This window comes from Drosophila bipectinata, chromosome 3L, assembly GCF_030179905.1.
Source record: "Drosophila bipectinata strain 14024-0381.07 chromosome 3L, DbipHiC1v2, whole genome shotgun sequence".
In the NCBI taxonomy this organism is placed as follows: Eukaryota; Metazoa; Arthropoda; class Insecta; order Diptera; family Drosophilidae; genus Drosophila; species Drosophila bipectinata.
In genome coordinates, this window is record NC_091738.1 from 4694741 (window position 1) to 4707592 (window position 12852).

Sequence of the window (12852 nt, forward strand, 5' to 3'; positions counted from 1 at the left end):
TCCCAAGACCCCAAGCCCAACCCCTAGTTCGTAGTGTTGTTCCAAAGACTCTCTTTGTATAACCGTTTGTCGTTAACAAGACCACACATATATCTCTTTATAACCGATTCTAGAAAACAGCCATTTTTTTTGTTTTAGATATTAATTTTATTGTTTTGTAGTTTAATTGATAGCGTAATAAATATCTAGTGTACATTTGAATATTAATTGAAAGTAAATTAATTTATTAATGGCATTCATTAGTTCATATTTATGAAACTGAAAGTCATAAAATAAATAATATTTCTTTTTAATCTTCCTATAGCAGTTGCAAAAAAAATATATGATCCCTCCTATGAAAACAAAAAGTCATTAAGTGAGATAAATTAAAGTTTTTCTTTAGCGGATTTGTTTGGTAAATTAATTGCATTAAGCATATCGAGTACAGGTACATTTAGAGTTTAGTTATCATGAGGATTTATAATATTTATAGGAATGCTTAGACCGATCCCATTTCAAATCATTTCATCATTTAGGCCTTATCCATCAAGTTAGTATTAAAATTAATTTATTTTTTTGTATAAATATAGTATAGTTTATTTTGGGATTTTGGGAAGTCGTTGTAGTTGAATATTTTTATAATTAAGTAATTTTCCGTTAGAGTACTCATCGATTTAAGTAGAACAAGGTACATTAAAGTTGTCCTCCCCATAGCTACTATCCCCCATTTAGAAGAAACATTATAATATTTGAACAATTAAATCCAAAATCGTAATCAATAATTAGCAGCCATTTACAGAGGCTTATTGTGGATGCTGCCAGCCGGCATATCAATATAAATTTTCGGCCATTCATTCGTAAATATTAATAATTTGTAAACAAATCAAAAAGTTTTTCATTCGAAGAGCTTAGCAACTTTGTTCACTCCCCCCTATTGCTCTCTTGTTAGCTTTTATAATCCGATAGCATTAAATGCTCATTTATATACAAAAAAATGTCAAAAAACATTTAAAAAAGAATGAAAAGTTTGCTGTAAAAACACAAAATACACACGTACGATTATTTGAGTAGGAATTAACGATTGTAAGCCATAGATTTGTAAAACCAAGAAACACATACACACCATACATACATTTATAAATTTAGATAATACCAGTACATATAGCGTAAATCTCTCTTCTTCATATATATATACATATATATGATATAATATTGAATCTATATATATTCAACTGTATAAACTGTATAATCGTATTTTGAAGCTATAGCCAGCCAAGTATATAATCCAACCTCTCTACTACATCAACCTACTACAAGTTTGTTGTTTCAGTACGCAAATCGCTACAAACCTGTGCCGGCCAAAAATCAAAACCAAAAAAACCAAAAACAATCTAAACTCTAAGTATAACAAACAGATCTCATTAAACATTAAGACATAATCTATCTCTGATCAGGTATTTAACTTAGTTAAGCAACGATAAGGGAAAGAACACTTTCACTCTCTCTCAAAGAAAAGGGGGTAATGATATAGGTCTTTTGTTTATTTGTTTTTTTTTTTTTGTAAGGTATTTTGTTGATAAGTCTGTGGCATTTCGAAACATCCTTCGTCAGATCTTAGGCACACTTAACACACACACTAACACACTGACAACAGACAAACAGTCCAAAAAGAGTTGACAACAGAAACACATTTTTGGCAAGCAACTTGAATATTTACTAATGACAAAATCTCTACGTTCTTAATTTCTCTACTCCCCTCTCTTCAAAAATATATGAAAAAATAAAATAAAAACCTCACACACCATATATAAACACACACCACACATGATTAACATGCATACGCGCACAACAAAACACAACAACACACATGCTTACGCCAACTGCTTTTGTGTAACGTTTATTTGTGTGAAACCGAAACAAACAACATCCACAAACCCCAAAAAAACGAACAAATCAAACTAAACCGATTCAATTTCAACCAAACAATCAACAATATGTGAACGACAATCACCACCACAACAACAACACCCTGATCTGACCCAATTGCTTCCAAACACCACACAGCAACAGGAACAGGATCCCACAAATTTGTATATCGCAAATTTGCCGCCTCACTACAAAGAAACTGATCTGGAGGCAATGCTATCGAAATACGGACAAGTTGTTTCGACCAGAATATTGCGTGATCAGCAAATGAACTCAAAGGGTTAGTACTATAATTATTATTCCCAAAAAAAAAATATAATTAATTTTTATTGTTTAAATCTTAGGTGTTGGCTTTGCCCGTATGGAGAGTCGCGAGAAATGCGAACAAATCATCCAGATGTTCAATGGCAACACAATACCGGGCGGCAAAGATCCCCTGCTTGTGAAATTCGCCGACGGCGGCCCCAAAAAGAAGAATCTCTTCAAGACCCCCGATCCGAATGCGCGTGCGTGGCGTGATGTCTCCGCGGAGGGTATACCCGTTGCCTATGATCCGACTTTGCAACAGAACGGGGTCAGCGTTAATGTTGGCACACCGATCGGAGTGCCGTACTCTCGATTCAGTGCCCCCCAGGTGGGTGGCTATCCAGTGGCCGGCTCCCAATGGATACCCGGCTATATGATGACCCAGACGATCCCTCAGGTAGATGATCAGGTAAGTGCTGACTAATAGTAGCTCTATTATGGTACTGGATAGGTTTTTGAAGATTATTTATTGATTTTTATTGGAAAAGGTATTTTATTATTAAATGTCAAGGCTCCTAAAAGTTCACATTTTATAGCCCATTAATAATAAAAAAAAGTCATCTTATCAACTTTAAACTTTCGTGTGAAAATAGATTATTGTTTTATTTAATAGCTTTGGCTAATGGGTTTCAGGTGAAAACTTAATTACCGCTTTTATGGACTAGCCATGTTTTTAGAACCAGTGCCATATGGATTATTTTAGCCATGAATGAATTAATTCATATCTTTATCTTTGCTCCACAGTACATGCAGATGGCAGCTGCCCCCCAGTTGGGCGTGACCTCATACAAGCCGGAGGCGGTGAACCAAGTGCAGCCCCGTGGCATTTCGATGATGGTCAGTGGCGACACGGCCGTGCCATATGGAACGATGATGCCCCAGTTGGCCACCCTCCAGATTGGCAACTCTGTAAGCTATTGATCCCATTTTTTTAAGACTTTTTTTTTGCCACTTTGAAGATCTTAGATCCTCATAGTGTTTGCCGTAAACCTATATACTCATTAATAAATATACTCAATTTATACTCTTTCCGTTCTTTTGTGTAAATACAATTATTTGTTTCATCTTTTGATTGATTTTTAACTTTTTGTTTAAAATTATTTCTATATTTTATTTTTTCGTTTTTTCGGTTTTTCCTTTATAGAACTTTTCTCCATCGTTACAGTATATTAGTCCAACTTATCCATATTATGCACCACCACCAACTATTATACCAACAATGCCAATGACAGATTCCGAACAGGCTAGCACAGCTGCATCACCCGACGAGGCATACACACAGTATCCACATCAAGCCGCTCCCAAATAGGTCTTCGCGAGGTGAGTGAAGTCTTCTCTGACGCTGTCTTCTCTTATTCTCCATCATTGTTTCACGGTCTCTCCGATGCCCCATCTCTCCATTCACTAAATTTCATTCCCATTTTCACAACCACTGAGTTGGAACAACTTCATAGTTTGTTTTACAACACTTGATGCGTTTTTTTTTTGCGTTTACCTTCACTGTTTTGCATGAAAGCTCCTTGCGGCTTGGATCTTAGAGTCTTACAAATCCTAAAACCACAAGAAACAAATGATAACGTCACTCGCCTCATTTTATTTGCATTCACCGTCTGCATTCATCCTCCAGTAGGAACCAAGGATCCTACACAACACTTTCCAACACTGCTCACACACAAATCACCGGCTTCATGTGTTTTCTGTGCTCTGCTTGTTGTTGCTTGCCTGTTTGCTTCCGATCTGTTTATTAAATAAATAATTTTCAACATCTGCTTATAATACTAAACAAATGAACTTTATTTATTTTTCATTACCAACTATGTGCTGCTTCTTTTCGAAACAAAAAAAACAACGAAAACTTGGTTCTATTTCTTATATAGTATAGTTACTAAGCAGTCTAATCACTGGTAATCCGTACTAGGTAAATATCATCACGAAATCACTGATCATTAAAATCATTTGCATGAAATGGGGTTTCGAGAAGTCCTTTTAATGAAGACACCAGCTCCGTTTTCTTCTATTCCGAGTGGTTTTAAAATAGAAAGCTTAAATCGGAATATTAGAAGACGGCTATAAGAATAAAATAAACTAATCTTTTTTATTATTTCAGTTATAATATATTAGTACCCCATTTGAGTACGATATAATTTGGACGAGAGTGAGAGCATGCGATAGGACCTAGGATGGAAGAAATCAAGACACGGAACAACAGACCAGCGGATCGGATATAGAAGTCAACAACAGCAACAACAACCTCATGAACAAACAACACCAGAAGAAACAACCAGAAGAAGAGAGCCGCGGCAGAAGAATGGGATACTCAGCATGCAGTTGGCGAAATTAGAATTTTTGGAAATGGTTTAAACTTTAAACCCAGAATGCCGAGGCGAAAAACAAAAAAAAAAAATGTATAATTAAGGAGGTTGGATGTGAGGAACGAAGTTTAGGGGATACATGAGTTAATGTAAGCGATGCGATTAAAAGAAAGCCAGTCTCGAAAGAGGCTCGTGCCGAAGACGCGAGTAAAACGTGAAGAAAAGCAAAGACTAAACTTAAATAATAGAGAATAGTTATACACTAAATAAACAACAACAACAACAAGAACAGCAAAAGCAGCAGGAGAGCAGTAAAATGCTATCCCAGAGAATTGTAAACGAAAAGTTTAAGAAGGCAGTTGAAAATATTTACAAAAAGAAAAACTGCACGCTGCTAAGAATTGAAAGTCAAAGGAAACTCACACGGGGGTCAGATGAAAGAATAGAAAGAACTTGAGGAAATCTGCCTAGAAGAACCATCGCAGATTAGTGTTAAGCTGATATTGTTAAGCGAGACCGTGGCCGAGGGATGTAAAAATACAGAAAGATACTATTTTGCTAATTTTGAGATAGCAAAACATAAGACAGAAACAGAAATTTGTGAAGTGAACGTGAACGATGATGTACCGAAACAGAAAAAAAAAAATATAAAAAATTTGTGTGCAATGTATGTTAAAGAACCGTAAAGGATGAAAACCAGAGAAAATAAACAAAAACGAAACAAAAACCATTTCGATGATGATATAAACAAAGCATAACTTTTAAGTCAAACAGCAGCCGAGCGGCACAGCATCAGCATCGAAGAAAGCCCCCGAAGAAAGCGAATTGTCGCGGAAGAAAGCAAACTTTTTACCTTGCTGGAAGCACTTTCTTTGCTGTTGCTGTAGCCTGCAGAGGCATATGAAGATTTTTAAGCTGTAACTACCTTTGTTTTGTTCTGTTTGTCTAATTTGTAATATTTATTTGTATTTTTTTGTTGAAACGTGTTGAACAGCACAAAGAACGGATGCATGAAGATCGTAGATAGCCACAAAAGTGAAGAATGAAAGAAAGATCTTTGGTTTGAATTCTCCTTATGATTTTATTTTTTTTTTGTAATTGTACCAAAAATGCAAATTGTATAAAGCAAAGATCCGACAAGAAGAAAAAAAAAGAAAACGAAATGTCTATTTCCCCCTTTTTGACATTCATTTTGTGCTATCCAAGAAAATTAAATTAAAACAAAAGAAATGAAATGAAGAAAGTCCTCGAATGGGGCAAGACCTAGGTTAAGTCTTAGCAAAACAAAACAAAAATAAAAAAAAACATAAGAAAATTGCAGTAAGCCAACAGATTTAGTAGTTCTAGAAATCTAAAGCAAAGCAGACGAAGAGCAAGCCGAAGCTTGCGAAGATCGACGAAGAAACACAGAGAAGAATCGATGAATAGGTGGAGAAATCTTATACTAGTTTTTAGCATATTTTTTGTGCTCATCAGTCGATTTAATGAATGAATTTTTTGTAGCTGTCTACAGTTTTTTACGTTAACTGTTTTTTAGACATATTAATGAGGAAAGTAAAACCACAACAAAACTTAGGTATATAGTCTATTTTTTCTGCATAGGAACAGAGTTGTTGAAGGAGCTAGCAGAAGGAAAGGATAGAGTTGATTAGCAGCAAGGAAGGAATCCAAGAGGCAAACACTTTTTAAAAGGGAATAGCTAAAAAAAGAAAATAAAAGAAAACCGACAACAACACACAAAAGTAGCAAAACACAGATGAAATGAAAATAAAATTTTGAAACTGTAGAATTGTAGTTTAGCTTTGTGAATTGGAGGAAGGACAACCATTTTGAAGGATTAGAAAGGATCAACAGCAACAGCAGCAACAACAACTGGCACATGCCGTAGCAGAAATGTAAAACAAAGCAAAACAAAAAAAAAACAAGAAAATTAATGTTAAATTTAAAAAAAAACACGATGAAGAGTAAAGAAAGCAGAGAACTACGTTTAGTAAACTTAGTTAATAAGCAAAGATTTCTTTAGTCCTATAAGCTTCTCTTAAGTAGAGTTCGAGAATGGAGAACGGAGTTTAGAATTGAAATTGAACCCTTTTTAAAAAAAAGCCTAGCATATTTATTTTCCTGAGACACTTAAAAACACACTGAGACACTGAGAAACCAACACGGACACACCTATCAAGCCTAAGCATTGTATTTGTGATTCTTTCGAATGTTAATTGATTAACAAAACTATTAAGCAAATGAGAATAGTGGCTTGAAGTGGGTTACATGAGAAGAAGACAAGTTTTTGAGAATCTCGATCTTGAGAAAGGACATTCACTCACAAGAACACAGAAGAACGAACGAACAGCAACCACACGGCAAACAACATTCCTGAGCAAAGTCTTTGATTTGATTTTAGATATGTATATGTATGTGTTGAAAAATTTCATTTTCGAGTTTAAACTTTAAAGTTGTCGAGTTGCCTAACTGAACTATCTACATATATACATTATATATATATACATACATACATAAAAACGTAAGAAACACAACGCCAAAAGTCTTCCTAAGCCTAAAACCAAAATAACAAAATGCAAATATACATTTTTTTTTTCATCTAATTACGATTATTTGCTTTAGACTGACTACGAACTGGAACTGAAACAATAACAACAAATGCAGGATATTTTAGCAAAAAAAAAAATACACAAACATGTAGTTAAATGCAGGCATCTGGAAATATTTTGCCAAAACATTCCAAACGAAGAACTAAATATTAAAGTGAAGCAAAATTATCTGAAAGCTAAATGCAATGAGAAGATGACTGCATTTGTTGTCTTTGCATGTAAAAGAAAAATCACAAATACAAGACCAACACAGTGGAAGGTCCTTTCGATCCTTTTTTCCACACTCACACACAAACACTCACACACACACACGCTCACACCCTCAAACTCACACAAAGTGCAATTTTCTTTTTGTAGTTTTCATTAATTTTACTTTTTTAGCAGCAACAACTTAAGCAAATTGAGAAAGCATTAAACTCTAAGTTATTTATAAAAAAAATAAAGAAATCGCGAAGAATATGGGGCGAGAGAAGATTAGGCCTCCCTAGGAAAGTGAAAATTAAATTTATGTTTTTAGAAAAGAAAAAGAAAAGCGAGTCGATGGAGGAGAAATGAACCTAGTTTATAAGATCAAAGCCTAGTGTGTAAGTTTAGAGAACCTAAGTACAGTGTTGAGAAGCAAAGAAGAACGCAAATGAGGAAAACCAGGAGAAAGCAGAAAAGTAGAGAAGTAGAGCGAAGAAGAAGGATATGTAGGAACAGACGAGTAGGACATATGATTTCTAGTTGGTAGCAAACAGAGAATGAATAGTTGGTTAGTTCGAGTGCAACACACTTAGCAAGTTGTAGTTTTTGTGTAGTTAGAGTGACGAGCGACAAGTGCTGGAAAACGCCGTGTCGCCCAGTTTGAGGTTAGGTTTAATTTTTGATGCAAAAAATAAAATGCAAGTAAAGCAAGAAAGAAGTAATGAAATGAATGATCGAAAGCAAGGACGATGAAGAGGTAAACAATAAAATCAATCGACGAGGAGTGTTCTAATCTAAACCTATTCTCATACTGACTTTTTTGTGTGTATTTAAATCTACTTTGACAAGAAACCAAACACTTGGAACTCGTTTGTTTTGCGTCTGTATTTTGTTTTAATTTAATGCGTTTTACTTTAGTTTTTTAACTAATTTTAAGTAGTTAATTTATTATTTGTCTTAAAATCGCAGAGACCCCATTCAAGATTCAAGATTGCTTGGGTTTCTCGCTCCTGATTGAAGAACTCTCGCCAGAAGAGCGAATCGATTAAAATCGATGCAAGTGTTGAAGTAATTTTTAAAAATGCAAACAAAAAAATGTCTAGTGCGTAAAATTCAAAACTAAAAACAAGAAAATTTTTCAATAAAAATGAACAAAAAAACAAAAATAAATAAAAATCTTTTGTTTATGTGCGTTTCTCTTCGTTTTGTTTAATGTTTTACGTTTTTCTTCGATGTGATTTCTTAGTAGTTAAATGTTTACTATATGAATTACCAGTAAGCTTATTCAAAACCCCTACACCAAATAGTTTCCAATAACAAATTTCTTAAATTAATTAAATCGTGTTGAATTAACTTGCGTTTTAAACAGGAGGCAAAACTTAGTCGTCTTAGTCGTTGTTTAGGGGCGGGCAGAGCAGAGCGTGGAAGCGAGATGCGAGCGCGAGTGGAATAAATAAACATTTTTTAATTAAGCCAATTTAAGGAAATGATGAATATATATTTTTTTGAAACTTTTTTGACGAAACCAAGAATATAAACAAAAGAAACAAAAAACGAAAAAACAAGAAAATGAAGACGCATAAAAGTGAAAGCGCGAAGCCAGAAGAAAGAGGAACGCTAGGCAAATCGATGGAACAGAGACAGGAAGGATGAAACCAAGCTCATTAAATTTAAAAAATAACAAAAAATTAAATAAGAAAATCAGTTTCGGATCGAAAAGGGGGGTGGTAATGGAGTAGAAATGGTAATGGAACAAAACACGACGACAAAGGCGTACACTAACTTTAAGTAAGCGTAAAATGCAAGCAGCTAATTAAACTTAGAAACAGAAATACTTAAATGAGAGTAATGTACATTTCGCTTGTTGCTATTTTTAAGTTTTAAATCAAAGTCTTTTAAAGAACTTTATTCATTTTCTTATTAACAATGATAAAAACCAAAAAACCCACAAAAAAAAAAAATGAAGCAAAGCAAATGCGCAAACTGGAAAAAAAAGAAAGTTTAAAAAGAAAAATCTCTATATTGTAATTCTTCAGGAAGTATCTGAGGGACGATGGAAAAACGAAAGCATGAGGAATGCCCTTCAACTCTTTGTGTATTTTTTAACGTATTATTTTTTGCATCAATGTGACGCTTTTAAGCATTTTTATAAGGCAAATGAATTGTATTTAAAACTCTAGTAAAAGCTAAAAAGAACCCGAAGAACCTAAACTCTTGAAAAAAAAAACAAAGAAAAATGCGAAAAGCGAAATCTTTTCTACAACTTTCAAATTTATACACGTACTTTTTGTGCCCTCAACTTTAATGCAAAAAATCATACATTAAAAACCGAATTGGAGATCAAGAGATAAAGTTAAAAACCCAAAATAAAAAAAAGGAAAGGGAGAAGATTTCAAAAGAAAAATTAGTTTAAGCAAAACATTTTGCAGCTTTTGTGCTTATTTCGCTTAAGACTAGTTGAACAAGAAAAAAAAGTAAATGATGAAAAAAAAATTAAATGTAATTGTAAGTAAAAAAAAAGAAAAGAGAATAGATCAGTATAGAACAGAAAAGATGGCGGGAGAATCAAGCCGGAAGCTAAGCTAGGACAGGACGAAATGTCGTCCTTGTCGCAAATGAAAGCATTAATGCGAAAATAGCAAAAGATTTAAATGTGGAAAATGAAGAACACACAAAAGTAAAAAATGAAGAAAACACGTCTCTTTGGTAGGAAAAAGAAAAACCTAAAGAGAAAATGCTGTCATCCAAAACCCCAAAAAAAAATGAAACTGAACTTTTTCTGAATCAATAAAAGACAAATTGATTTTCTGTAAGAAAACAAAAATCACATGCATTTTTTATTCCTGTGGGGATGGGGGGTTGCTGGCGGAGATTTAATTTGATGAAATCTCCTCTTCCTCTCGGCCAAAATGTCACACTGGGGATGTGTGTGTGTGTGGGCCACCCTCTTTTGTGAAAGGGGTTTCCTACGAACGATGACATCCTGTCACCCTCACTTCAGTCGTAAAGTGCTTAGGGCTATGGGCCGTGTAATGAGCTCTTCCCTTGGGCTATCATCCAGCCATCCACCCACCTCATAAATAAAGTCCTTTTTCCGGAAGGAGGAAATATGAAAGGCCTACGAACGAGTCTCCTAGCGAGTCTACCTATATGTGTGTGTGGCTGTGTGTGTGTGTGGGTGTTTTGGAGCAAGGATGAGCCCAAAAATGTTGACAGCAGTTCGTCCTGCAGATTTTGCTGGGTTCCTGTTCGTTTGACTTGTTTGATGGTTTTATGAGTGTCAAAACTTGACAGCTTAATAGACGTTTTTATGGCAGGCAATCGCCATTTCATTGTTATTGCAAATTGTATCGAGTTGGAGGAAAATGGAGTTTCGGAAAATGGGTAGCACAAGAGAAAGAGAGAGAGCGAGTGAGTGAGTTCCACCCTCACAGAGACAAATACCCATTTCCGGGACTCCATCAGATACGAAAGCAGGGGATGCTGGGAGCAGGGGATACTACGTCAGAGACGAAAAAGTGGTGCCATCTATACCCAGCTCCCCCAACACCCAGCCTCATTTTTTGAGTGTGTGTTTGTGGATACACAGAAATAAATCACAATATATTACACAAATAATAATATAAAATAATACACAATGTAAATATTCCTTTAAATATATTTCACATTACATGGGTAAAAATAATCACATTACATGTGCTTGTTAAAAATATTATACATGTTTTTATGTTTAATTTTTCTATGTGTACCCATGAGCGTACACCCTCCCCAACATAACAACAAAAGCAACATCAACGGTGGGGCACGTTTGTTTGTCTGCCTACTTGTTTGTTTACTTGCTTACCGTTATTTCGCTACACAATTTCACTCTCCCGCAACGCGATATCTTGTTATATTTTCTGTGCACCTGTTCGCGTGTAGCTTTTTGTTGTAGTTGTATGTGTCACTACATTGGAAAAAAGGGGGGAATATGTGTTGCAGCGACATACATACGATGGAGTCGCTAAAAATTAGAAAGTTTTGAATATATGCGAAGAGTTTGCGAAGAGCAGTTTGTATAACCTTGCATGGGGTATAAGGGGAAGTAAGGGAGACACAAAATATATAAAAAGATATTTTGTCTCAGGATTTTGATGCAGAATGGTGGCGAATTGATTCACAAATCGTTTAAGGTACTCCCCTTGAGAATCGGACGTGAAATGGGGAAGATATAGCCATCACTGTGGGCCCTATATGGAAAAACCCCATTTTGAAGGGGTCCCATCACGAAAAATGGACAAAAAATCAAAAAAATATTTTGTCTCAGGATTTTAATGCATAATGATGGAGAATCGATCTAGAAATCATTCAAGGTACTCCGCTTGACAATTGGATGAAAATTGAGGAAGATAGAGCCAGCACTGTGGGCCCTATAGAGGAAAACCCCATTTTCAAGGGGTCAAGGGGTCCATCATGAAAAATGGACAAAAAATCGGAAAAATATTTTGTCTCAGGATTTTGATGCAGAATGATGGAGAATCGATCTAGAAATCATTTAAGGTACTCCGCTTGAGAATCGGATGAGAATTGAGGAAGATATGGGCATCGCTGTATACCCTATAGAGGAAAACCCCATTTTCAAGGGGTCAAGGGGTCCATCATGAAAAATGGACAAAAAATCGGAAAAATGTATTGTCTCAGGATTTCGATGCAGAATGATGGAGAATCGATCTAGAAATCATTTAAGATACTCAGCTTGATAATCGGAAAAGAATTGGGGAAGATATAGCCATCGCTGTGGGCCCTATATGGGAAAACCCCATTTTCAAGGGGTCCCATCACGAAAAATGAACAAAAAATCTAAAAAATATTTTGTCTGAGGATTTTGATGCAGAATGGTGGCGAATCGATCTAGAAATCGTTTAAGGTACTCCGCCTTAGAATCGGATGAGAATTGAGGAAGATATAGCCATCGCTGTGGGCCCTATGGGGGAAAAGCCCATTTTCAAGGTATCCCATCACGAAAAATGGGAAAAAAATCTGAAAAATATTTTGTCTCAGGATTTTGATGCAGAATGGTGGCGAATCGATCTAGAAATCGTTTAATGTACTCCGCTTGAGAATTGGATGGAAATTGGGGAAGATATAGCCATCCCACTGGACCCTATAGTGTAAAATCCCATTTTCAAGGGGACCCATCACGAAAAAGTGAACAAAAATCTGAAAAATATTTTGTCTCAGGATTTTGATGCAGAATGGTGGCGAATCGATCCAGAAATCGTTTAAGGTACTCCGCTTGAGAATCGGATGAGAATTGGGGAAGATATAGCCATCGTTGGGGACCCTATAGGGGAAAACCCCATTTTCAAAGGGTCCCATCACGAAAAATGGACAAAAAATCTAAAAAATATTTTGTCTCAGGATTTTGGTGCAGAATTGTGGCAAATCGATCCAGAAATCGTTTAAGGTACTCCGCTTGAGAATCGGATGAGAATTGGTGAAGATATAGCCATCACTGTGGGCCCTATATGAAAAAACCCCATTTTCAAGGGGTC

The 12852-nt window shown here is 35.4% G+C and overlaps 1 protein-coding gene across 16 annotated transcripts in view; it reads left to right on the plus strand.

Moving 5' to 3' along the window:
- The window catches only part of shep (alan shepard), a 119555-nt gene extending 109856 nt beyond the window's left edge, over window positions 1-9699 (plus strand). For 7 of the 16 annotated variants that reach the window (XM_017244804.3, XM_017244797.3, XM_070279934.1 and 4 more), the window contains 5 exons: window positions 2044-2185; window positions 2250-2620; window positions 2956-3120; window positions 3356-3531; window positions 4319-9699. In XM_017244804.3, coding sequence (XP_017100293.1) covers window positions 2044-2185; window positions 2250-2620; window positions 2956-3120; window positions 3356-3520 — 843 coding nt within the window. In that variant the 3' untranslated portion in view covers window positions 3521-3531; window positions 4319-9699. Of the gene's footprint in view, window positions 1-2043; window positions 2186-2249; window positions 2621-2955; window positions 3121-3355; window positions 3532-4088; window positions 4130-4318 lie in introns of all 16 variants that reach the window. The other 9 variants (XM_070279930.1, XM_017244805.3, XM_017244801.3 and 6 more) reach the window with 6 other exon arrangements.
- The last annotated feature ends 3153 nt before the right edge of the window (window positions 9700-12852 follow it).